Source organism: Colius striatus, chromosome 1 (assembly GCF_028858725.1).
Source record: "Colius striatus isolate bColStr4 chromosome 1, bColStr4.1.hap1, whole genome shotgun sequence".
Taxonomy (NCBI): domain Eukaryota; kingdom Metazoa; phylum Chordata; class Aves; order Coliiformes; family Coliidae; genus Colius; species Colius striatus.
In genome coordinates, this window is record NC_084759.1 from 121,804,127 (window position 1) to 121,831,534 (window position 27,408).

Consider the following 27,408-nt stretch of genomic DNA (forward strand, 5'->3'; position numbering starts at 1 on the left):
AGGTCATCCCTTTCAAACCACCAAAACAATTTTCCATCCTTTCCTTTCTTCCCTCCCTCAGTTTATCTGCTATAGCTGACCCTCCAAAACTTTGTTTCTTCAGAGACGCTTTATTTGACAAGTACTTTTAAACTATGTTAAACTATGTCCTGTGTAGGACAGCCAGCCCTGTCAAAGGCTCCAGGCTCTGGGAAACCAGCTCGTGCTCTCTACCCCCAGATTCCTTCTCAGTTGCGCTAGGGCTGTTGTTCCCTCAAATGTGCACCAAAGCTTTACTGTCTGACAAAGTAACACCTTCACAAACACTTACTTCACACACACATCTCAATCTGTCCTGCTGTCACTGCAACAGCTACCTCACTTCCTAGTCCCTTTCCCTGTCTCCTGTCCTTCCCTCTCCCACCGAACCCGCCACTGACCAGCATCCCATCCCCTCTAGTATGTCAACACAGTGATCTCTATGATCAGATTTAACCAGCAGAAGACCACAGAGATTTTTTCTGCAGTGTCCTTTTTTCTGCAGTTTCCTGCTACATGAGGTAGTTAAATTGCCTCACCAAGTGGTGATGAACATCAGAGCTGGTCCAAAGAGCAAGTGATAGTAAGTGGTGAGATTGGTCAAGCCATCCTACAAGTTTTGGTCTACATGGAACAACTTTCCCCCACTCACGGGAAAGACAGAGCTCCCTAGAGTCTGAGTAAAACACGGCTGAACTGCCAACATTACAGCAAGTCCCTCAAACCCAGGTAAGTTTATTGCCCTCATCAGCTGGATTCAAAGTTCAGCAACAGTTCTCCATATCAACTTAATCTGTGCAAGCCTTGCAGACACACCAGCCATGAGAAAGTTTTATTACATATTTACCTATAGTTTTACTTCTGAAAATCTTACACAGTTCCAGTGAAATGCTTTTTAAGTAGGTGTCTGGGTGATACACCATTGCCAAGATATTAGAATACGTAGCTGGGGCACTCTGAATCACTTTTCTCAACATGGCCCCTGTACACTGGACACCGTCTGGATCTGTGGAGGCCTCAGCATTACCTAGATCACCATAGATGACTTCCAGCACAGATAATTCCCTTAGGTATTGGATGTCTTCATCAGCTCTAGTCCACTTTCCTCGGGCATTTACAAGATCTTTCTTGAATGGGTATCTTGCCCTTACACTTGAGAGGAGCCATTTCCAGAGACTGCAAATTGAGGTCTTCTTTCCGATGCCTTTATCAATTCCCCGGTCTCTAGCAAGAGATTCCAGCTGTTAGGCTTCTCTACCTTCCAACTGCTGACTGTCAGCCCCGTTATCCCAGCATCGGAGCAGCCAGGCACCAATCCACTCACCTGGCTGGCGACTGTAATCTTTTTGCATATCTCTAAGTTCTGATGAGGTGAGGGGCTGAGTAGTTTCCATTTCCTTTTCGATTTCTTTCACTCCTTCTCCTGATCTCCTTACCGAAGGACCAGCTGCTTCTTCTAACCTTTCCTCTTCCTCCTCTTCTGCCCTTACTAATCAATGATATTGACTTGTTGACCTCCTTATCCATCCACTGTTTCTTTTTCACTACTGGGGCAACCACTGTGGTTGTTGTTTGATTCCCTGACTCAACCATGGTGGTCTCAGATACAGTTTGAATTTCCACCTTGGCCACAGTTCTCTGAGAGGACTGGACTGCGACTGACTCAACCACGGTGGTCTCGGATACCGTTTGAGTTTCCACTTCAACCATAGTTCTCTGAGAGGACTGGACTGTGGCTCGGTAGACAGAGGCTAGGCCCCAGTATAGTGCCTGAACCTGATGGGTCTCATTGGAGTAGGCAAGACACCCTTCTATCAGGTGGTGTGCCAGTAAAGCAGGTTTTCTTTACCTGTTCAGGTGTAAAATCCCAGGTTACAATGAAGCAGCCCAGATGGGTTTGTCCCGGCGTTTCCACTTATCCTGTTTCCATTGTATCCACCCCCACAAAGCATTTGTCACCATCCACCAGTCAGTATTGGCCATTTTTCTCGTTCAGTGATGTCTAAAAGCCAGCTGGATGGCTTTGACCTCTGCAAACTGACTTGATTCACCTTCTCCTTCTGCAGCTTCAGCAACTTGTTGTAGGGGACTCCATATAGCCGCTTTCCACCTTTGATGTTTTCCCACAATACAGCAGGACCCATCGGTGAACAAAGCATATTGCTTGTCATTTTCTGACAGTTTACTGTGTGGTGGGGCCTCTTCACCACATATCACTTTTTCAGGCAATATTCCAAAGTCTTTGCCCTCTGGTCAATTGGTGATCACTTCCAGGATGCCTGGGGTTTCCTGTAATCAACGCAATCCACTTACTCCACGTGGCATCAATCGCATGATGGGTGGAGGAGACCCTCTCTTTGAACATCCAGCCCAGCACTGGCAGTTGGGGTGCTAAGAGAAGTTGTTCTTCTGTCCTGATCACTTCTGAGGCAGCTTGGACTCCTTCACATGCTGCCAATATCTCCTTCTCAGTTGGAATGTATCGGGTCTCGGATCCTGGTGGTCTTATTAATATTTACAAATATCTAAATGGTGAGTGTAAGGAGGTTGGGGCAGTCCTTTTTTCTACTGCAACTAGCAACAAAGGGTAATAGGATGAAGCTGGAACACAAAAAGTTCCATTTAAATATAAGAAAAACCTATTTTACCGTGAGGGTGACAGAGCAGTGGCACAGGCTGCCCAGGGAGGGTGTGGAGTCGCCTTCCTTGGAGGTCTTCAAGACCTGCCTGGACATATTCTTATGTGACCTGATCTGGGTGGACCTGCTTCTGCGGGGGGGGTTGGACTGGATGATCTCTGGAGGTCCCTTCCAGTCCTACTGTTCTGTGATCCTTTGTATCCTCAACTCCAGAACCCAAGGGGTAGGCCTTGAGTCTCATCAGGTGCTTTTTGCCATAGGCTCCAGGTATGGCGATTCTCTCATGCTGCAGTGTAAAGCATATTTTTCACATCTGGTCCTGTTCAAATTGGCCCAAGGGCTACTGCCTGAGCGACTTCTTGTTTCATCTGCTGAAAGCCTTGCTGTTGTTCAGGTCCTCGTTTAAAGTCATTTTTCTTCCAGGTGACTTGATAGAGAGGATTTACAATCATGCTGCAGTTGGGAATATGCATTCTCCAAAAACCCACAGTGCCTAAGAAAGCCTGGGTTTCTTCCTTACTGGTTGGTGGAGACATTGCAGTGATCTTGTTGACGATATTCATCCGGGATATGTCGACAATAATCTTGCCATTTTAATCCTAAGAACTGGACCTCCTGTGCAGGCTCTTTGCTTCGTTTTATGGCAACGCCAGCATTCAGTAGGATTTTAACTATTTTCTTTCCTTTTTCAAAAACTTCTTTTATTGAATTGTCCCACACAATAACGTCATTGATATATTGTAGGTGTTTGGGGGTCCCACCCTTTTCCAGCGTAGCCTGGATCAGTCCATGGCAAAGGGTAGGGCTGTGCTTCCACCCATGGGGCAATCGATTCCAAGTGTACTGAATGCCTTTCCAGGTGATGGCAAAGTGGGGCCTGCACTCAGCTGCCAATGGGATTGAAAAGAATGCACTAGCAATGTCGATGGTAGTGTACCATCTGGCTGCCTTGGACTCCAGTTCATATTGGAGCTCCAGCATGTCTGCCACAGCAGCACTCAGCAGCAGCGTGACTTCATTCAGGCCACGATAGTCTACTGTCAATCTCCACTCTACAGCAGACTTTCATACTGGCTGTATGGGTCTGTTAAAGGGGGATGGAGTCCTGCTGATCACCCCTTGGCTCTTCAATTGAGGAATCAGTTTATAGATTGGAATCAGAGAGTCGCGGTTAGTCTGATATTGCCACCGGTGCACTGCTGTGGTTGTGACTGGCACTTGTTGGTCTTCAACTCTCAGCAACCCCACAGCAGAAGGGTCCTCTGAGAGGCCAGGCAGGCTGGACAGCTGTTGTTTCTTCTGTCTCCAAAGCAGCCACACCAAAAGCCCACCAATACCCTTTTGGGTCCTTGAAATACCCTCTCTTCAGATAATCTATTCCCAGGATGCATGGAACTTCTGAACCTGTCACAATGGGGTGCTTCTGCCATTTATTTCCTGTCAGATTCACTTCTGCTTCCAACACAGTGAGCTGTTGGGATCCTCCTGTCACTCCCAAAATAGAGATTTGTTCATCTCCTCTATAACTTGATGGGATCAAAGTGCATTGTGCTCTAGTATCCACGAGAGCCTTGTACTCTTGTGGATCTGATGTGCCAGGCCATCAGATCCACACAGATCAATAGATCCTATTGTCCCTGTCCTCTCTCTGTCTGGAGGCAGGGGCCCTCTAATATTGTATGTGTATCACATACTTTCTGTGAGAAGGAACTAGAGGCCCCTTTGACAGGATCAGAAGAAAGATTAAGCACTACATCTCTGGGGAGCTGCTCACTGGAAACCGGGGCAGCATTTATCCCTGAGGAGTCCTCTTTTGTTTTCCCTTGTAGCTCCCGTACTCTTGTCTCTAGGGCCACGGTAGGTTTTCCACCCCACCTCCTCAAGTCCTCTCCCTTATTGCATAGCTAAAACCACAGGTTGCCCTAGTGTGTGTACCCTCTCTATTTCCTCTCTTGATCAGAAGAACACTTGTTTCTAATAGTGAAGACATGGGCTCATACAGGTGGAGAGCAGGAGATATCTTTCTTAAATTGTTGTAACTCCCAGGATAGTTTCTCCACAGCAGAGACACAGTGAAGAAGAAGAAAGACTTCCTTCATCTTGACAGACTTGGCTTGACCACTTCATTCACCATTTTCCCCTCACCTTCTTTCCATGACATGACAGCCAATGAGTTGGCATACAATGGTGGTGCGCTCCGGAGGAACTTCCGCCACATGGGGGGTGTGCACTGGATCTCATCTGGATTCACAGATAACTGCTCATTGTCTGGAACATGATAAATGACTTCCAGCACAGCCAGTTCCCTCAGGTACTAGATACTTTTATCCATGGTAGTCCACTTGCCTGGGTGACATGTGATGTCTTCCTTGAATGGATACCTTTCCCTTACACCTGAAAGAAGTTGCCTCCAAAGGCTGCATACTTGTGTCCTTTTTTCAATTGCTTTGTCAATACCTCCTTCCCTAGACAGGAAGCCCAGTTGTTTGGCTTCCCTGCCCTCCAGTTCCAGGCTACTAGACCCATTAAACGAGCATCAGAGCATCCAGGTGACAATGTACTCCCCTGGGTGACAGTTGAAGTCCTTTCGTATGTCTTGCAACTCGCTCAGGGATAGGGACTGGGTGGCAATTGTCTCATTCATAACTTCCACCTCTTCCTCCTCCTCCTCTTGTGATTGTCCTGCTTCAATTTCTTCCTCCTCCTTTGTAATTGGAGTTTCTTCCCTTTCTAAGCAAGTTGACTTTCACATCCAACATTTCTTCTTCTCTACAGGGGCAACTGATACTGGCACAGGTTGTTTTCCCCATTTGGCTGCAGTGCCTGCCACCAGGGTTTGAGTAGCCATGCTGCCTGTTACTGAGGTCTGAGTAGCCACAGTGCATGTCATTGGGGCTGGGGTAGCTGCAGTGCCTGTCAGCTTATTTTTCTCCTCTTCCCCCTGAGGGTGCTGTCTAATGTTGAGTACCGTTTGACAGATACTAGCCAGGGCCCAGCACAGTGCGGTCAGTTGTGCCTCTCTGGAATAGCATTTTCTTTTCAAGTACTCTATCACTCTATCAGGGTCATGTAGTTATTCCAGGGTGAAGTTCCAGACCACTGGAGGTGAGAAGTTCTCTAGATACCTGCCCATACTCTCCCACATGCCATTCCAGCCATTACTATCCAGCCTTAGGGCAGATCTTTGGGTGAGACTTTTACAAGCTTAAGCAAAGTATGAAGCATATTCAGGAGACATAACAGTAAAAGCAGGATAACTGGAATGTCCCAGGAACACCCAAATTTCTCAAGTGTTGTTTTAGTTAGCCAGAAGGAGAGGAAGTAAAAGGGTGGGAGAAAGCATCACTGCCTGTCTTCTCCTAGGTTGGGTCAGATTACTAATGAATTCTGAAAGGAAAAACCTGAGGTATGGGAGTGACCACAACGCTGTATACAAATGCCAGCTAAGCCCCATAACCAATGATATAATCATAAACCAAAAGAACCCAGTAGTTTCACTAATATCCATAGATGTAGGGTTGGTCAATTATTCTCCCATACAGGGTAATAATGAATTTTCTCATTTCATATGTCAGCCCTCAGGCCCAATGGTCTGTTTATCTAGAAAAGTTTTCCCACTCTGTCCATGTAGGTTTAAAACACAAAACTCTCTCCCATAAATTAAGTAAACTCTGCATTCTTTGTGACTGAAGAAAACACGGCAACATACCTAAGCAATAAAAAACCTTCATTGTTACATGGTATCTCTCTGACGTTCAGTAGCATTCATAATTAATAAGGCAGAACTGCAGTTCAGAAATGTAAAATATTTTGCCTGACACCTCAGCCACTATAAGCATTTATCACTTGTTAAGGCAGGGAATAAAGAAAAAGCACAAGCCTGAGCAAGAGGTGTGTTTATAATGTTAGTAACATGTAATCCCAATTTTAAACTGTCTAAATCAGACAGTCTTTTAAATATTCCCTAGCACACATCACACAAACAGAGCCCACCACACCACCCCCACCTTCCTACTAATTCTCAGTCTCTACGGAAGCAAAAAGGGGTCAGGGTTGTGCACTGCATGGACTGTTAGTGTCCCGGACTCTGTGTCAGTCTGTACACTCTCCTGAGACATGGGGAGCTTCACCATTACACACCTTCTATACATTGCAGCTGGGAGAGTTGTTCAGGTGTTCCCCATTTCCACCTTCTGCATCCTGGATCATTTCTGCAGGGACAATAGGTAATACTAAGATGATGCTGGAGCTCACAACACACCTCATCTCCAGCCCAGATGGATCAAGAGAAATCTGACAGCTGGGCCATTTGTTGGGCATCAATAACAGCCATGATCAACATTCCCTGCCCCCACATGGCCATCATACACCACCTCCCCTGTCTCCTCCATACCTGATTCTGCAGTGTCCTCATGATCCCAGATCCTGCAGTGGTCAAGCACAGATGGCACTCAGCACCCATGGTGCCACCCATAACTTCACATGAAGAAGCATTAGGCAAAAGCCACACAAAGACCATTCTATAGTGCAGGGACTTACCTCCTTCATTTATGCCATGGTCATCTGCATGTTTGGCCAGCAAGCTGATATCCTCCTCCTTAAATGTGTCTGAAGAGAGATCAGAAGACAACTAGAGCCCCCCACCTTGTTCAGGTTCAAGGTACTGGCTGTTGCAAAAGAATGAGTTACTAGCTACAACTCTATCTGTTGCCAGTGTCACCAGTGAACAGCAGAAAGCCAACCCCTTTCCCCCAGGACAGCTCCCCAGGCAGAACAAGCACTCACCTCCCTCAGCTATACCATGGCCAGATGCACACCTGGATGTCGGGGCACTGTTCTGCACAGCAGACAGCTCTGAAAAAAGATCACAGGAGGGAGACACTCCAGGACTGTATCTCACTGCGTAACTTCACAGTGGTATCAGTTATTGCTCAGAGACAAGGTGCCAGATACAACTCTTAAGACACACAGAATGACTTGGGTTCACTCAGGAAGGGTGCTCAGGAGGTCTCTAACTCAACACTTTCCTTAATGAGAGGTCATTCAGTTCTAGACAGGTTGCTCAGGACTTTCTCCAGTCAAGTCCTAAAAAACTTCCAAGGGTAGAAACTCAACAATGACTCCATGCAGCTTGTCCCAGTGATTAGTTATGTTTAGAGGCAGAAATATTCTTCCTCATAGCCACACAGAAAACTTCCCTGCTTCAGTTTAGCAACATCATCTTGATGTCCCACTAATACAACTCAGTAAACGTCATGGCTGAGCTTTCTTATGGATATCCCCATAGGTATGGGCAGCTGCTTTTAGGTACCTGAAATCCGACTCTTCTCCAGGGTTCTATAAGTCCAGTTTCTTCAGCCTTTTCTCAGATGATTTGTGCTCCAGCCCCTGATCACATTGGTGGCACTTTGATGAATTTGCTCAAACTTATCAGCACTTTTCCAGGACTGAGTGGCCCACAAACTAGGTGTAATAAATGTCATCTAACAAGTACCAAGTAATGGAAAATAACCACTTCCTTCAACTCCCTGGCTTAAGCACTCCTTAAAACAGCCTAGGATGGTACCAGCCTTCTTTGCTGCCAGGGAGCACTGTTGACTCACAGTGTACTCTTCAGAAGGACTCCCAGGTACTTTTCAGCAGAGCTGCTCCCCTGCCAGTCAGTCCTCAGCCTGAACAAGTGCAGAGTGTTGGTCCATCCAGGTGCAGGACCCTGCACAGCCCCTGCAGAAATTAATGAGGTTCACATGGGCCTCTACCCTTCCAGTTCCCTCTGAACAACAGTCCTGTCCTCATACTGATTTGACAGCACTCAACATTTTGCTGTCATCTATAAACTCAGTGACACTGTTCTCTCCCTTGTCCAGGTCACCAAAAAGAGAGACCTCAGCAGTACTTGTCACCAGCATGTGGAATACAACCCATTAACCACTACCTGCAGACTTGACAATCTAGCAACTTTTCTATTCATGTAGATAGACATTAATCCAGACTGAGATAACTCAGTTTAAGACTCCAACAACTCTGAGGGACACTGCATAAAAAGCCTTGCTAAAGTCAAGGTATATGACACCCATTGTTCTCCCTTCATCCCTATCACAATCTTTCTTCTGTGACCAGAAACATATTCCAAGACAACTTGTCTCATGATTCTTCCAGAGAGGAAAGTGAGTCTAACTGACCACAGATGGACCTAATAGCCTTTACAGAAGACAGCTGCAGTGTTTCCCCATCTTCCAGTTGACACATATCTTCCCCAATGAGACTTTTCAGGGTCATAAAGAACACCACTACAACGACACCTGCCAGCTGTTGTAGCAACCCTCGTATCAGATCTCACAGACTGGCTTGGGCCTAGGTTTCTCCAGGAATCTCCAATCCAATCCTCTTCCATCACCAGCAGATCCTCTCCTCCTTGAACCTGCCTCTAGGGAGAAATGCCACAGAGACTGTCAAAACAGAGGCAAAAGTAGCATTGGTATCTCAACCTTATCTGCATCTGATAACAGAGAATCAGGTAACAGCTGATGTTTGAGAAGTCTCTGGAAGTCATCTTGTCCAAACCTCTTCTCAAGCAATGAACTTAGGGAAGGCTGCCTAGGGCCATGTCCAGACAGCTTTTGAGTACCTCCAAGGATGGAGACTCCACAGCCTCTCTGAGCAGTATGCTGCAGTTTTCAGTCACCCACAGTAAAAAAAAAGTGCTTTCTGATGATCAGACAGGTCCTCTTACATTTCAGATGATGTCCACTGCCTCTTGTCCTGTCACTAGGCACACACAAAGCCTGCATTTCTCCTCCTCCTCCTTTGGTCCCTGCTGAAGAGAAGTCAACTCCTGTAGGCTTTCCAGGACCACATCCAGTCTCTTAATCATCTTCGTAGCCTTTGCTGAATCCCATCCAGCAGGTCTATATCTCCCTTTTACTAGGGAGCCTAGAACAGGACCCATCAGTGCTGAGTAGATGAGAATGACTACTTCCCTCATACTTCTGGCACCATTCCTCATAATCCAGCCCAGGATACCATAGTATTCTTTTCTGCAAGGGCATATTGTTGGCTCATGGTCATCTTCTTGTCCTGAAGGATTCACAGGTCACAGAACGGTAGAAGTTGGAAGGGACCTCTAGAGATTATCTAGACCAAACACCTGCTCAAGTCAGTCCACCTAGATCAGGTCACACAGGAACATGTCCAGGTGGGTTCTGAAAACCTCCTAGAGAAGGAGGTTTTCACACACCCTCCCTGGGCAGCCTGTGCCAGGGTTCCCTCACCTGAACAGGAAAGTTTTTCCTTGTATTCAAGTGGAACTTTTTGTGTTCCAGCTTTAGTCTCCCGCAACAGGCCTAGCAGTAATGAACAAAACAGAAAAGTGTTGTCCCATCCTGTTGACATCCACCCTTTAGGTACTTACAAGTGTTGGTAAGGTACACACTCAGTCTTCTCCAGGCTGAACAGCCCCAGGTCGCGCAGTCTTTCCTCATGAGAGAGATGTTCCAGTCCCCTGATCATCTTGGGCTGGACTCTCTCTATAGAAGTTCCCTGTCCCTTTTGACCTGGGGAGCCCACAACTGGACACAGGACTCCAGATGAGGCCTCACCAGGGGAGCAGAACCTCCTTTGACGTGCTGGCCACACTCGATGCATCCCAGGCTGCCATTGGCCTTCTTGGCCATGAGGGCACATTGCTGGCTCATGGTTAGTTTATTATCAACCAGGACTATCAGGTCTCTCTCTGCAGAGCTGCTCTCCAGCAGGTCAATCCCCAGCCTGTACTGGTGTTCCTTCCCAGGTGCAGGACTCTGCACTTGCCCTTGTTGAACCTCATGAGGTTCCCCTCTGCCCAACTCTCAAGCTGGTCGAGATGCTGCTGAATGGGAATCAGCCAGCCCTCCCAGTTTGGTGTCATCAGCAAATTTGCTGAGGGTACACTCTGTCCCATCATCTAGGCCGTCAAAGAGTCCTTTATTGACAAGCTGCTTCTCCAGCATATGGCATCTGGGATCATTCCTTCCCACTTGAAGCATTTTGCATTTCCTTTTGTTGAATTGCATGAGGTTCTTGCCAGCGCATTTCCCCAGGCCTCTGAGGTCCCTCTGAATGACAACACTTGTCCCTTTGGTGTGTCAGCCACTCCTCGCAGTTTTCTATCATCAGCAAGGCAAACTCTGGCCAGATCATTAACGAAGACATTAAAGAAGATTGGACCCAGTATTGACCCCTGGAGTACACCACTAGATACTGGCCTCCAACTGGAATTCATACCAGTGATCACAACCCTCTGATCTCAGTCATTCAGACAGTTTTCACAGTCCACTATCTGCTCATCTAGCCTATACTTCATCAGCATTAAATACCACTAAATCAATCCCCTGTTCTGCAACAGTCACTCTGAGCTTTCAGCTTCAAGGGATCCTGACCAGTTTGCCCACAGGGTCATTAGCACCGATTACTCCATAGAACAGGCACTTACCTTCCGGATTTACACCATTGTTAACTGTCTGATTATCTGTCAGGGCACCGTCTTCCACATTCCCTCTGTCTGAAAAAAGATCAGAGAAGAGCTACAGTCCCTCAGGAGCACACTCCATTCCCTCTTCCCCACAGCAGTGCAGGCCATTGCTCTGTGCTGTCCAGAGCTCTGCAGCACACCTTCTCTGCAGTTGTTCCACATTACTGTGCTAGTAGCAGAAGTCCTAGATAAAATTGCTTTGTACATGCATTTCAGAGAACATCATAGCCTTGCTTACTGTTTCCCATGTGAACAGCAGTGATTGTGTGCTACCCCGGTGCTGAGGGATGCAATGCACAAAGGTACACTGATTCCCAACCCCCGTGTTCCCACTCTATACTGCCACAAAATATTTTATTCCATTCTTCTAGTATCCAAGCAGACAACATTTACATATGATCTGATTCTTTTTTCACCTGAACTATACATTTCCCTCCTTTCTTCCATAAGGCAGATATCAAATTAAATCTCCTTCTCCTATAACCACATCTAGGTATGTGGAAATAGTTACACAAATAATAAGACAATCTCACAGTGCACCACACCTTTGCCATCAGCTACATAACCTCTGTTTCTTCAGATGTGAAAACTTGTTCTACACTCATTACAACTCATGCAGGAAGAATAATTGGCAAAACACAGGGGCTTCCCGGGTTCCTTTTTCCTTATTGTCGTCATTAATGGCTTTGTCCTTAATCTGGAAGAATTTCTGCCCTCACCAACTCCCTTATTATCAGCCACTTCTAGAAAATGGTGGAAGAGTTGGTGAGTGAATGAATCAGCAGTGCAATAACCTGGGGAAATCAAAACTTTTTTTTCTGATTTGAACTCTAATATTCATATTTCACTATCCCCCTGGAGTAAGAAACTTCTGGAAAAAAATACAGGTCACAGAATTTCCTTGAGATTTACACCGGCTGTACTAAGAAAACAAAAACGAGGCTTTCCTTAGCTGCCTGATGAATGCAATCAGAAGATTTTCCTAGAGAACAAAGCATATGCAGAAATGGTGCTTCTGTAAGGAAAGTAGCCTGCTGTATCCCCCAAATTAGCATTTTGCAAGCTTGTAAGTAGGCTATCTCTAAATCAGTATGTTGAGGCTCAGATCTACTCACCAACAATACAAAGCTTTGAAGCCACAGCATTTTATTACTGTAAGTCCTGCTTGAGGGCTTCTTTCCAGCAGAAAGCAAAGATATGTGACCTGATCTATTCTGCAGGGGGGCTGGACTAGCTGATCTCTAAAGGTCCCTTCCAACCCCTACCATTCTATGACCTACTCATGATGGCATACTATAAAAATACCCTTGCATTCTTTTGCATGCAAATAAAAGGTAATGTTAGACAAAAGGGTAATTTGCTTATTTGCTATAAAAAGGAGGTCCCTCAACCATGCTTTGTTCTTCTTTCCACAAGTGATCTGCAAGCACAGCATACAGTACCATTCTCATCATATCAAGAAAGAAGCTGAAGCCCCAAGAATCTATTTGCCCAGTGCTGTCTAATAAGCACAATAATCTAAGTCTTTTTGACTTCTCAACTAGTGATCTACTCACCAACATTTACTGATCCTAAAGCGACATATCTTTCTAGGCCAACAGGAAAATGGTAATCTCTATACTAAGAACATGTTAATATGTTTTGGACTAGGAAAGGCCATCTGCAAAATTAATTCCTTCCTTCCATGTTCCAATGTTTTAAAGGCACCATCTTGCTTGCTATCTGCTTCAGGCTTTTCATTCTCATAATCAACAGCTTGTAAAGATGCAGCTGCAAGCAAAGAGAAATCCTTTTTCGAGACATTTATGGAGGTACCACAACCGTCTGCAAAACATGCAGCTCAGTCTTAAAGTAGCAGTTTCATTATAACGCATTTAGTAGATACTCCTGAGAACTAGTATGTTTTGCCACTTTATTGAAGGACTCAACTGATTTCAACTCCAACTTCCCTCCAGCAATCACTTAAGGTCCTAGACCATAACCAACATTATGTATACCTATGCTTTACAAAATCTTTCTGAAGTGGATTTACTTAAGGTGATAAAGAGACAAAGACAATTGAGGAGAGAGTCTGTTCCTCTTAACTGCATTTATGAGCTGCACTAACACTGTGACTTTAAACCCTTTATTTTTGTAGACTTCAAAGAAACTCTAATAGAAACATGGGCCCTTCCAAACTCTACCATTGTGTAGTATAATGTAAGCTCTTTCACCCATAGCATCATTTCACCCATAGCATCATTTCTCCCTATCAGCACATCATAGGGACACTAAAGGGACAGCATTTTTGGCACCCATTCCACTCAGTTTGCATAAAAGTGGCATTATTGGCATTTTGAGTGCAAGGTAAATCTGCTTTAGCAGTGGGGTTGGACTGGGTGATCTCTAGAAATCCCTTCTCAATCCCAACCATTCTCTGTGTGTGAAAGGCATACAAAAAGTCCTCTACCTCTTGAAACCAGCCCATGGAGCAGTAGAGGTTGACCTCTACCTAGTTAGAAAACAGCTCTGTGGAAAAGAACCTGGTAAACCTGGCAGAAGACAACTCGAACATTAGTCAGAAATGTGGCATTGCAGTAGAAGTCTACCAGACACTGGACTATGTTAGCAGAATTGTAATCACTCCAGCAACAGAAATAATCCCTCCCCTTTATCCAGTATTTGTGACACCACACGTGGAATACTGTGTCTACTTTTAGGTACAAAGCATTGACATTCTGAAGGTAGTCCAGCAAATGTCCATGAAGATATCTAGGAGGCAGGAATTGTGCAAGGAGGTGCTGAGAGAATTGGGTGTGTTCAGATTGAAGAAAAAGGCAGCTAAGGGTATGGCTAATTTTAGTCTACAACTAACTTACATAGAAAAAAAACTCCACTCAGAAGTACAGAACAAGACAAGAGGAAATGGCTGCAAGTTTCTAAAGGGAAATCCCTAACAGAAATAATGAAAATATCCTTCCCCACAAGGGTGATTCAGTGCTTGAAAACATGCTGGAAGAAGCTGAGGAATTCCCATCCTTGGATTTATTTAAAGTTTGACTGGATAAGGTCATAAGCAACATGATCTAGCTTTGAAGTTCGTCCTGCTTTGAGCAGCAAGGTGGACAAAATCTTCAGAGATTCCATCTCACCTAGTTTATTTTATGATTCAGTGCCATCAGAATCTAAAGCATAAGGTCCACCTGCAATATGCATCTATGGATGTTCTGATCAGAGCCTCCCTCCAGAATATCATCAATGCATCCTTCCCAGATAGAAGATGCATCCCACTCTCTTCACCTTGTAGCTAACCTCAAGTGGTGACTCCACCTGGAAGCCAACAGGAATTTTCCACGTAGAGCACCCTGAGGATGAGAAAATGTATTCCTCTTTAGGGCTCTCTCTCAGATACAAAAGAGGAGACATGGTGTGTGCCTCTTTTTCAAGCCTGAACACAAATCTGACATATTAAGATAAAAAGGTGGCAGGAAGAGACACAGAGTGATAACTTACAGTTACCACTTCTGAATAAGCCATCAGATTCACAAAAACAATACTTGAATTCAGTGTAAGGATGGATCAAGAAACAAATCTAAAACTCTAAGATGATGGCAATACAGGTTGACAGGAGGCACAGAAGTCTCTATGTATCAGTTGAGCCCACCGAGTTGTCAGATTGGACTCTGCATTTAGGTATTCAACAGACCGTGCAAAGAGCCTATCACAACAATAAATCTGATCTTGAGGGCATGACACTCTCAAAAAAGGCAGTGAATGCATACTCAGGAATGGGAGAGGCCATAGGTACTTGATAAGTAAATACACAGTAAATTAAATGGTCTGAGAGAAAAACATGCAAATACAAACTAAAGGGTTTCCCAGCACAGAGAGCCCAGTGTTCAAGTGCAAGAAAGTTCAGTATATTACTTCTTTCAAATATATTAGCCTTTGCCTAAGTGGCACTTGTTTCTACCACTGTATTTACAATACATCCCACTGTCAGAAACTTGCACACATTGTACAGAACCTTTGATCAGCATAAGCTTGAAGCATGTTAAGCTCAATTAGGATATGCTACACATACCTCTTCCGCATAGCAATACTGCTATTGCTACAAGCAGAACGACGACGACGACGAAAGCCCCAATAAGACCGTTTCTGTTTCTTTTGTGAAAGACGTCTCCTTTAAAAAAAGTTTAAAAATGATGACTGGTTAGTTAAAAAGGAACTGTGTGATATGCTACCTCAGTAGAAAAACAACTCTGAGTATGTTTTATAGCTATTTGTTTTTACAAAACTAACTTAAATCACTGCACCAGAGTCAGTTACCAGCAAAACCCCAAGCCAGCTCCAGGAAACTTACATGGTAAGTACCTTAATTCAGTCAAGGAACATCACTGCTTGGAAGGCAATGGCTCTTCCATTTTTTGGCCTATAAAAGGCCATGCCAGATCTCAGACAAATGAAATCTCAGTCAGTGTCTTCTATTGGGTGTGCATGACAAGGTTTTGGTAACATGGGGGCTGCAAGAGCGAATTTGGTGAGAAGTTACCAGAAGCTGTACCCATAGTGGATGGAGACAGTTCCAGGCAGCTCCAAGATGGACCCATCACTGAGCAAAGCTGAGCCCATCACTGACAGTGGTAGTGTCCCTGCAATAATGTACTTAAGATGGGGTAAAAAAAAATGCTGGACAACAGGAGCTGACAGAAAAGTGGGAGTATGTGAAATCAACAACTCTACAGACACCAAGACCAGTGAAGGAGGAGGAGGAGGTGCTCCAGGCACTGGAGCAGAGATTCTCCTACAGCCTATGGTGCAGCCCATGGTGAAGCAGCCCCTGCAGCCATGGAAGTCCACAGTGGAGCAGAGATCCACAGCCAGTGGAGGAACCCACACCAGAGCAGACAGATGCACCAAAAGAAGGCTGTGACCCCATGGAAAGCCCACACTGGAGCTCCTGGCAGGAACCATGACCCCATGTAGAGGAGCCAATGCTGCAGCAGGTTACCTGGCAGAATCCAAGACCCCATAGGTGACCCATGCTGGAGCAGTCCTTTCCTGGAGGACTGCATCCCATGGAAAAGATCCACACTGAAGCAGTTCATGAAGAACTGCAGCCTGTGGGAAAGAACCACATTGGAGAAGTTCATGAAGGACTTCTCTTGTGGGTGGGACGTCATACTGGAGCAGTTGAAGAGCATGAGGAAGGAGGAACGGGAGAGGTATCATGTAACAGAACTAGGCACAACCCCCAATCCCCATCCCCTTCTGCTGCCAGGGGGAGGCAGTTGAGAAATGAGGAGTGAAGTTGAGCCTGGGATGAAGGTGGTTGACATTTCTTCTTGTTTCTCATTATTCTACTCAGCTTTTGATTGATGAAGAATTAAATTCATGTTCCCCAAGTCAAGCCTGTTCTGCCCATGATAGCAACTGCTGAGTGATCTCCCTGTCCTTATCTCAATCCACAAGCCTTTCATCATATTTTTTGCTCCACATCCCATTAAGGAGGGGGAGTGGTAGAGCACCTGTCGTCCAGCCAAGGTCAGCCCATCACATGCTTAATTTCTAACACATCTAACATAATTCCAGTGAAGGAGGAAGAATTCTGTAAACCATATAATTTACTGTTAGGAAAATGGGGGCAATTTTGTCAGTTTACGGACTGCCTTACACATCCTACAAACCAGGCGGTTCCAAACGTGTTATCATTCTATGTTTAAAATAAAAACAAACATTAAAAAAAAGGCAGTAAGTCCAAAGTAGAGTTGAGGCTCAGTTACTGCTGTCCCAAAGCAATGAGCAACAGTAGGAAAACTCTTTTTTCCTTTTCCTATCTGTCTGTGAAGAAGGAAAAGAAGAATGCTCTGACTCATCCATGTGCTAGATGAGAAATTATTTTATCTAATGGCTGCTAGATGACTTGCTTGAAACTACTCAATATATTGTTTCATTCCAGTTCCTGGAAAGCAGTATGAAAAGCATAACAGTCACTAACATTACACCAAGCCAGAGGGTTCAGAAAAGATCATCTAAGTGTGTAAAGGTTTTATTCCACTGAGATCCCTGCAAAAACTATCCTTCCAGGGAGAATCAAACTGTCAACCTCAAACCAACCCTTCACCAAACTTAACCACACTTTTCACAGAAAAACAGCTTCTGATGTTTTCTACTTTTTAAATTCAGCTTTTTGAGCAGTAGAAACCTTACATTCAAAGTCCATGCTGTTTCCCAGTCAGACTTGCATATACAACCTGACGTGTTCATTACCTTTTTCATCCGAATAGCATTCATCCAAAGAGATTTCCGAGTACTTTTCCGTTTGAGAGAATCTAATGAAACACGTAGCTTTCTCAGAAGCATCAACAACCTCTGTTGGGATTGAAATCTCCTGGGTCTGACTGATGTTTTGTAAGCTACCGAACTTCCACATGTAATTCAGAGTCTTTGGGAAATCCGCTGTACATTTTAACTTAAAGTAATTCCCGCTGATGTTGCAACTTATATTGGGTTCTGAAGGGGGATCTAAAAGGAGAGAAAACATTTTGTATTATTTTGGTTATACATGGTCTTGAATTTTAGCACAGGACTAAAGGCTAGAGCAACAAGAGTAGCAGGGAAGTGTATAGATAAAAAACATATGTATAAAGTGACTGTGTGCACATGTGCCTGAGAATAATTTGTTTCTAAAAGTGGCCCTGGTTTTTGTTCTTCAGTGCCTAGTTTGAGACCCTTCATAGTTCACTCTCAATAGAACTACTCACAATGGTCAAATATATTTCCCAAAGACTTCTAGTGAAGCTGTGCAGACCTGCACAGCATGATGCCACAGATATTAAAGCACCTCTAATACACCTGCAGGAGCATCTTTAGTAGATACATTTTGCCTGGGATAACCAAACTTTTAGGGCAAGCTGACCAAGTTAACTACCTGAAAATACACAATATGTCATCTACACACATTCTAGAAGTCAGTCCCAGGTGATTAATAATGGGCACACAGAGCAGATGCCACCCTTGAAAATGTGTTTAAAATGCCTAAATAACTTAAGAGTGGAGGCAAAGAACTGCCCCCCCTCTGTTAACTCCCTTTCTACCCTTCTTTAAGTGAATAAAGCAGTGCAAGATCTTTATGCAGTTCTTCTGCTACTTACCTAATACAGTAAGCACAAAGGTTTTCCTTGTATTCCCTGAACTGAAGAAGTCTAACACATATGTGCCAGCATCGCTGTGTTCCAAGTTAAATATAGTCAAGCACCCATTCTCCTTGTTAAGAAAGCCTCTGTTAACGAGGGAAGTCAAATACACTGTTTCACTTTGTCCTTCCCATTCAGCCACCTTATCCTTGTTCTTCGTCCAAGTTATTTCTGTTATTTTTTCATTGATTTTTACTGGAAAAGTAAAATTTTCTCCCAAGATGCCAGACACATCCTCACTGTGGGTCTGCGCTATAGGGGGCAAGGGGAGGAAAAGAGGAAAAAAAGAAAAAGTTACTTCAAGCAATAGTTTATAAAACAATCGTTGACTAACACTGTATCAGACATGTTCAAGTTTAGGTTAGAATCACATCCCAATGTTGCATGGTAAGGCATATGTTAGTTAAGAATTACACAAACCTAGTCTGTCTGAACAATCATGTGATAGGTATCACATTGGAATCCAATTTCTGCATTCTGCTCACAGGTAGAAATCATTGTCCTGATCTTCTTCCCTGTTCTCAGTACTTTCCTCTGTTCACTTGGATTAGACCCTCTGCCCATGGTCTGGTGAAAAAGATTAATGAAGAATTGTTGTCACCAGCAATATGTACCTCAGTATCTTGCTGCAGAATCCCCAGACTTAAGCTCTTGCTAGGCAAATAAACTGCAATTTTTACAGAATGAACACTCACAAGAGTTAGTAAGAATCATAGAATGGTAGGGTTGGAAGGGACCTTCAGAGATCATCTAGTCCAACCCCCCTGCAGAAGCAGGTTCACTTAGATCAGGTCGCATAGGAACATGCCCAGGTGGGTCTTGAAGACCAAGGAAGGAGACTCCACAACCCCTCTGAGCAGCCTGTGCCAGGGCTCCCTCACCTGAACAGTCAAATAGTTCTTTCTTATATTTAAATGGGACTTTGTGTTCCAGCTTCATCCCATTACCCCTTGTCCTATTGCTAGCTAATATAGAAAAAAGGGATATCCCAATGTCCTGACACCCACCCTTTAGATATTTATAAATGTTAATAAGATCTCCCTTCAGTCTCCTCTTTTCTAGACTAAACAGCCCCAGTTCCCGCAGTCTTCCCTTACATGAAAGATGTTTCAGTCCCCTGATCATCTTGATGGTCCTGCGCTGGACTCTCTCCAGAAGTTTTCCGTCCCTCTTGAGCTGAGGAGCCCAGAACTGGACACAGTACTCCACTTCTAACAAAATTGTTAATCATTTCAAAGCACCTGCTCTGAAATCATGGGGATACTAGGGATTTCCTTTGGAAATGTCACTTAAGCAAGTCTACTTCACAGCCAACATATGTGAAATAGCTTTCCAACCTCTGAGATCTAGCAGGAAGGAACAAAATGGAATTGTCTAGAAACCTGAACTGATAACAGTTTTGAATCAATCACATTCTACTAAAAAAAAGGTCCAAATATTCAATACAAATAAACAAACAACAACAAAAATGAAGAGGGATATTTTCCCTAGTTTTATTAAAAACGGCTATCAAGTGCAAAAAAAAAAAAAAATCATGAACTAACACATAGGACCAAACTCTGCTGTGACCCCACAGGGATACTGTAAACTATTAGCATATCTGTGTCCCTCCTTCAGCAATCATCTCTGACTTCCAAGTAGTTCCAAGTGCCTCTAAAAAAAACAAATTAAAAAGTCACAAGTCTACTACTATGGCAGACATACACAAACACAGACAAAACTATGTCAATACTGAGTTCAAGTTACACTTGTATTAAGGACTCAATTCTATTCCACAGTAGCTGGTAACTTACTACTCAGTTAAAGGAAGGGCATGATTGAGATACAAATGAGGTGTCCTTTAAGGCAAGATTCCCAATAAGCAGCATGAAAATTTCCCTTTAAACAGTACCCATGCAAGGGAAAAGAAATATTTCAGAAGTTCACTCCTCAAGCCAACTGCTCCCGAGTGACAACTACTGTTTTGGGTTTGGTTAGGTTTTGTTTGGTTTTTTTTAATCTCTAAATGGCACCAACTCAAGAATCCATTGATTCCTATATCACTCTGTGTTTCCCTTGCTTCTCATGTCATTGTTGCATGAAAACTTACTACTGCTCAAATATCAATGAAGATACTTTATCATACCAAAAGAAGTCACTTCCCTCCACTGTATATGAGTCCAGAAAACAAACTACAGCCTACCTTCCTCCACATCCTATCTCCATTCCATATGAAAGCAGCCAGGAGCTCAGCCAGGTCAGTCATGAAGATTAGGTTCCTCCTCATGGGCAAAGGACAATGCTCACCAGCATACTGTCCTGCTCTTGTGCCTAGTGCCACACCACAGAAAGAAAGACTTTCTGAGACAGGAGACTGAAGGCAAGCAATGGAAAACACAATCTGTGTGCTTGGGTAGAGAGCTGCACACACAGAAAGCCTTCTCCATGCTTAACTTCTAAAGGACCACCCTCTGCTCTACCCATTGTGAAATTCTACCTCTCAGTAACTTCAGCTCACAGACACAACACCAAGCTGTGGTGGCTTAACATCAGCATCCATAACCCAAGCCACGGTGGTTGTTAAGATGAACAAGGTAAAGTGAGTCCCTTCTGGGAGGAAAGCAGTCATTTGCTGGATGAGAACATGAGCAAAGACAGATACCACTGCTGAGCCAAGCACTAATAACTTTCTAAGCCTGCGTGTTGATGCAGGTAAACTCTTCATGTCTTTGCTGTCTTTCAGTTAGTCACAAGAGCTAGGCCAGTGTTAAGAGAGCAAAATTGCTTCTTCCTCAAGCCCAGAAACGATGTGAGGAAAGCAGAGCTCAAAAAACACTCCTGCATTTTCCCTGCATAGCTTCTGCTGGGCATGGGGGACTGTTGCCCTGTTCAGCACACTCTCTTCTTGCTTGCTGGTGAAACAAAAGCACCAAGGAGCTGAAGAGAGTGTCCAAGGACACTCAGGGCTCCCAGAAGCCAGAAAGGTAAAAGGTTATCCTTGCAATATACTCCTTCCTAAGACCCAGGGATCAGACACTTTTACTTCCCTGCTTCACTACTCCAGTGAAAATGGGAAGAAACCTCTCACTCAATGCTGTCAGCTTCCTTTTTCCAAGGAAATGATACGTCATACCCAAATGTTGCATAAGATCTCCACCACTTATCTTTGAGCTTCTGAAGAAGCCACGTGTCATCGTAAGTTTTCTAAATTTCCAAGCAGCCCTTCCCTCTCTTTTCTGTTTCAGTTTATATAGAGACAGAGTTCTCATTTCACAGCAGTTTATTTCTCTGCGGCGAGCAAAGAAGTAGGAACAGCCAAACACTTTCTTTTATACTCTTCTGGGAATGCTCTAAACAAGAATGATGTTTCCCTGCTTTCTCCATCTCTTCTTGTTGTAGCCTCTTATTCCAAGATAAAGTTCACTTGACCAAGTAGTGCTGCACTAAGGCCTCCAGTAGTCCCTACAGAAAGCATCAGACTACATGCTTCCATACCTCCTGCAATCCACTCCAATTTCCTTCTCATGCCACCTCTTTGTGTTCCATCCTTCCACACAAATCACATAAAAGTGTTACTGATAAAGAGAACTAACATTGTGCAAGTAAAGCCTCTTCTGCAAATCCACCACCTCATCTCAGGTATGTTGTCTTCGGTCCTCACTTCTCCAGCAGCCAGATATCTCTGCCTACTCAGCCTTCTCAGGGCTCACAAGCCGCAGTCAAGCATTCTGCCTGCCACACGTCAAGCTGAACCATGACAAGCAGCACACACGCACAGATTTGGCCTGCAGCAAGCAGCAAGCCATGAATCTCAGCCTGGTTTGCAGTACACAAAAACAGTTTGGATTTTCTCATGTTTGATGATGACTCGGCCAACACACATAACCTGGAACTCCATGCTGCCCGAATCATGTCTCTGAATTCAGAGTTTGGATTGCAGCCCGTGCAAGAAAAGGCATAGTCCTTCACTCACAGAGTCAACAGGTCAACCATCCAACCTAACATGAAATACTTGAGTTTTAATATTTACCTGAGTAATTCTGAGTCTTTAAGCATTTAAGCAGACTAAAGGTATCCAAACGTTCTGTTCAAAGTAAGCAGAAATTAATATTCCATTTATCATCAATAAATGGTTTATTACTGTATTTGTCTACTTGATTTTATTTTCTTCACTACTCTGATGTAAGGCTAAGTTATTCCTGAGAACTTCTAAGCTAATCCCCCTTTTATTCTTCGTTATCATCTTTTTTTGTTTCAATTACCTATGTAAAATGCATACATGTATACATTAGGCCAATACAAGCAGCAGTTAGGCTCCCACATTACCATTAAGATGTTAACATTCCACCTGCTGAAGTTGGGTGGAAACGTCCTTACCGATTAACATAGAATCATTTCAGTTGAAAGGTCATCAAGTTCAACCACTAACCTCACACTTCCAGGCCCATCATTAAATTGAACCATGTCCCTCAGCACCTCATCTATGCATCTTTTAAGTATCTCCAGGGATGGTAACTCCATCATCTCCCTTGGCAGCCTGTGCCAGTATTTAATAACTCTCTTGGTGAAACAGTTGCTCTACAACTGGCCTCAGCCTATTGCTCCAGCCTGTCCAGGTCTCTCTGAAGAGCCTTCCTGCCCTCAAGCAGATCTATGCTCCTGCTCAGTCTAGTTTCATTTGCACATTTACTGAGGGTGCACTCGATTCCCTCATCCAGAAAATAACAAAGACGTTAAACAGAACAGGCCCCAGCACTGAGCCCTGGGGAATAACACTGATGATCGGCTACTGACTGGATTTAATTCCATTCACTACGACTCTCAGGGTCTGGTCATCCAGTCAGTTTTACACCCAACACAGGGTAGGTCCATCCAAGCCATGGGCAGCCAGTTTCTCCACGAGGATGCTGTGGGAAACTGTGTCAAAGGCTTTATAAAGTCCACGTAGAAAACATCCACAGCCTTCCCCTCATCCACTAACTAGGTCACAACATCCTTGTAGTCATCTTGAGCTCCCTGATCCTTCCACTAAAGATCACAATTTTTCCTCCTGAGCTCCATCAGAAGCTCCCTGTTCAGCCAGGATGGTCTTCTGCCCTACCAGCTCATCTTCTTGCACACGGGAACAGCTTGATCCTGCGCCTTAAAGATTTCCTTTTTGAAGGCTGTCCAGCCTTCCTGGACTCCTTTGCCCTTCAGGACTGCCTCCCAATGGACTCTGGCAATCAACTTCCTGAACAGGTCATATTAGCTTATAGCAAGGAACTGTCTGCCTCAGGAGTTGGCCTTTTAAATAGCAGATTTTTGTTCTATTTTTTGTAACTTCCCAACTACCCCTTTTTTCGGGTGGTTTTTTTTTAAGCTGTGAATTCCCCCAGCAACTGTAAGTAACAGAGTTATGTTCCCTCCTAACCCTCAGAACCACTAGTTGCAGACAACACTGAAATAAACAGTCAGTCCAGAAGGATTATCAGAATATTCACCCATAGTCCTCTTAATGCCTCCACAGGCCACCTGCTTCCCAAACTCCACAAAGAAAGCACTTAGACCCGTGGTAAAAAAAGCACAGGCAAAAGCTGCAGTCAGGAAAGATCTAACACAGATAACAGTAAGCTACAGCAGCATCCCAGGCTATTGCAAGAGAAAAATCAGATTTGTACAGAAATGACTCATATAACATCAAAAGCAGTTTTCCACTTACATACTGCACCAAGTTCATAGGCGTATGCCGCTACTCCTGGACAATACAGGGCTTCCTACATCTACAGAACTCTACACATCAGTCAAGGCAGGACGTAAAGGCACCACTCACCAGCAAACCTGGGTCCCTCCCCATCAGAAAATCCATACCTTCAGTTGCATCCCTCCGTACAGGTCTAATAACAGGCAGTATCCTCATGCAAAGGTCACCCAATGATTTTTAAACCGTGCTGCTGACCAGAGGTGTGGGGATGATGTACCCATTCCTCCATCTCCTTTGGCTTGACTGCTTGTCACGCAGAGTATAATCCACTGAAAGTTAACTTGACACACAGTCCCATTCAAAAAAAAAAAACCAACACCCCAAGGACTGGAATTTCTAGATGTGACTCACTGTGGGAACACTGGTGCTTGTGCACAGGATGGAGAAGAACACAAGACCATCGTCCCTTTGGCCGATGGCTTGTCTCAGAGCACAGTGACTGCACCCACACCCAAAGCAAATTTCTTGAAATAGCTACCAGGAAATGATGAGAATTGAACTGCACCTTAAATCCAATCCCTTGTGTTTACCCACTTCACTGAGGCCACTTTCTTCTCTCTGCACTAGGTCCACAGCCCTAAATCTTCCTAGGGCAGAGGTAAAGCCTTCCAAAATGACAGCAGAGACAGTAACACTGCCTTCTTTTTCTCCAGTAACTCACTAGTCAAATCATATGTTATGACATCTTCTTGTGCTATAGAGATAAAATGCACAGTCAATTGAACAAAGAGCATTCAAATTTCTCACTAATGTCCTGACCAGACCAGACCCTCTCGGTCCCAGAAGCATTGTACTTCCCTCGTGCACACTGGCACAGCCTGGAAGAGGAGGAAGAGAGAGCACATTCCGCTGCATAGCTCAGGGAAGCCTGTGGTAGGGTTAATCAAAGCCTCAGTACATGACTCACAGGAAAAACTCACAACCCAGCAGAGCTTAAAGTGCAAGGAAGACGCAGAAAAGCTCAGCTATGACAAGGATGAGGCAATCCTAGATACTTCTAGGGAAAGTTGATGAATAGGCAAAACAGAGGACCAAAACATCAGCTCCCCTGGAACAAAGGTACCACCAGAGTCATACACCAGCTGAGGCAGGCTATTCTGATTCACATTTTCAGATTTGTGAATTGAGGGGAAGGTGAGAGCCTCCAGCAACTTTTGTGAGTTTAGTTCCAAAGATTTTCATTTTTTAAATAATACTCAGAATTTCTAGTTCTTCTGCCCTGTTCCCACTTAACGTTTGTCTTCCATTTGCAGAACCTCACAGGTCTCTCCAGTTCCCTCCACCCTGTTTCCTGTCCAAGCCTTTTCCACTTCCCTTGTCCTCTAATCACTTGCCCAGTCTTATTCCTCACGCTACTTGCCACAGTCACTGCAATCATGCACTTGTGTACTAGGTCTGCTTGGGACCTAGCAGCCTATATGGTGCTGTGTTTTAGATACATGACCAAAACAGTGACGATAACACACCAAAATTCTAGTTATTACTGAACAGTGCTTGCCCAGCATCAAGATCTTCTCTCTCTCTCACTCTGCTCAGCCTGAGGACTAGGCTGGGGATGGGTGAGAGGCTGGGAGGGGACACAGCAGTGACAGCTGACCTAAACTGACGAAAAAGATATTCCTTGCCCTATGTCATGTTCAGCAATGAAAAGGGAAGTGGTGTGTGTTCCAAAGTAGCCATTGCTCAAAGAAGTCTGCTTATGGGAATGGGCGAGTGAATGCCTTTGCATCTCTTGATTACTCCTCTCCTTTTGGTTTACCCCCTTCACTTATTATATTGTCTTTATCTCAATACCTGACTCTTTCTGGCTTTTGCCCTCCTGGTCCCCTACCTCGTACTGCTGAGGGGGAGCGAGCAAGTGACTGGGCTGGGCTTCATCACTTGTTTTCTTATCTATACCCACCTCTGACTGTCCTGTGAGCCATGAGGATCTGGTTCACATGAAATCCCAGTGTCTTTGCCTTTGAATGAGGGACACAGTCTGTCCAATCCAAAGTTTTGCAGCTCAGGTCTGTTTCTTCAAAGATCTGAAATTGAAGCTCTGAGGCAAGGGCAGTGCACATCTCAACACAGATACAGATTGTGCAGCTCTGGCAAATTTTCCTTAAACATTAAAACTTTGGCTCTTGGTACAAAAGCAACTCTGGGGAGATAATAAATAAATAAATTTCAATGAACTCTAAATAAACCTAATGTTAGAAGTATCCACAGGGTTACATTTCCAAGTCGGAAAGGATTTTCCATTCCCAAATGCAAATCTGTGGGTTTTTATTTTTGTGGCATTTTCTTGATTTGGGTGTTTTCTTTTTGCCAAAACATTGCTTTAAGTTCCTTCTAGGTAAGGCTCTTTTTATTGATGTTTGGTTAGTATGAAACAAATATCCTATCATTAGCAAATCTACAAGGTTAAACATATGTATACAAGTGTCACTAGGGTCCCACTAAATATAGAAGTAAGAAAAAAAGCTTCACAAAATTACTGATATTTTAGCTAGCAAAACAGCTCTACCTTTAAAGCACCGTGGTAGCAGGGGCTAACACATTGGTCAACCCGCACTCACACTTGGTTACATTGCAGTCTATCAACAGCAAGGGGGAATTTCTGATATAACGGCCGAGATAAGACGGTTAATTACAACATTACGAGTAAACTTCACCTACTCGCAGCTCTCACCATCGCCCTGGATTAAGCAGAGATATCCCTTCTGCCAAGAAAATCCCATGCAGCCATGCTGCATTTTACTAGCCATCTAGTACAAACCTGAATTCACTGCCATCATTCTTGTCACTGAGATAGCAATGCAGCCTTACAACCCAAGGATTTTTATCTTTGTGTAGTTCCTCTACCTCCCAAGCCTCAGATCCCAGAAATTACCTCTGTGCAGCGTTATGACTTATTAATAATTATTCTGTCACAGTTCTTCTTTATTGATTTAATCTGTCATTATAAAAGACTATGGAAGTGCAAGACATTCTCTAGATGGCAAAAAAAGCCAGATCCCTGCCTTACAAGAGCCTTTCTTATGTGTTGCCTTAGGGCAGTGAAACATCATTTATTCTACAGAGGTTCTCTCCTCTACAGAGCAGTACTTCAGAGGAAGCAGTTACTGCACAACCATGGCTTCCAAGTTTTCTTTCTTTTTTTGCTGCCAGAGGCACCATATAGGGCAATGTCAGGAAGGGAGAACATAAAACCATACTTGTACGTTCTGTAGTTATAGTATGACGTGATCTACATATACCAACTTAGGATAAGCTAATAGTCACTTAACTCCAGTTTCAGAAGGGTTTATACAATAGACTATTACTGTCTAAACTTTGAGGCAACCTAGATTCAGCTAGTTC

At 44.1% G+C, this 27,408-nt stretch overlaps 1 protein-coding gene across 4 annotated transcripts in view; it reads right to left on the bottom strand.

Annotated features, from left to right (window-relative positions):
• Positions 1–27,408, bottom strand: part of CD58 (CD58 molecule) — a 41,378-nt gene that overhangs the window by 8,108 nt on the left and 5,862 nt on the right. Inside the window, exons 2-8 of one of the 4 annotated variants that reach the window (XM_062005269.1) lie at positions 18,300–18,593; positions 17,416–17,670; positions 15,230–15,328; positions 11,128–11,196; positions 7,443–7,511; positions 7,197–7,265; positions 6,798–6,868 (exon numbers count right to left, since the gene is read on the bottom strand). In XM_062005269.1, the coding sequence (XP_061861253.1) occupies positions 6,801–6,868; positions 7,197–7,265; positions 7,443–7,511; positions 11,128–11,196; positions 15,230–15,328; positions 17,416–17,670; positions 18,300–18,593 (923 nt within the window). In that variant the 3' untranslated portion in view covers positions 6,798–6,800. The remainder of the gene's footprint in view (positions 1–6,797; positions 6,869–7,196; positions 7,266–7,442; positions 7,512–11,127; positions 11,197–15,229; positions 15,329–17,415; positions 17,671–18,299; positions 18,594–27,408) is intronic. The other 3 variants (XM_062005282.1, XM_062005274.1, XM_062005289.1) reach the window with 3 other exon arrangements.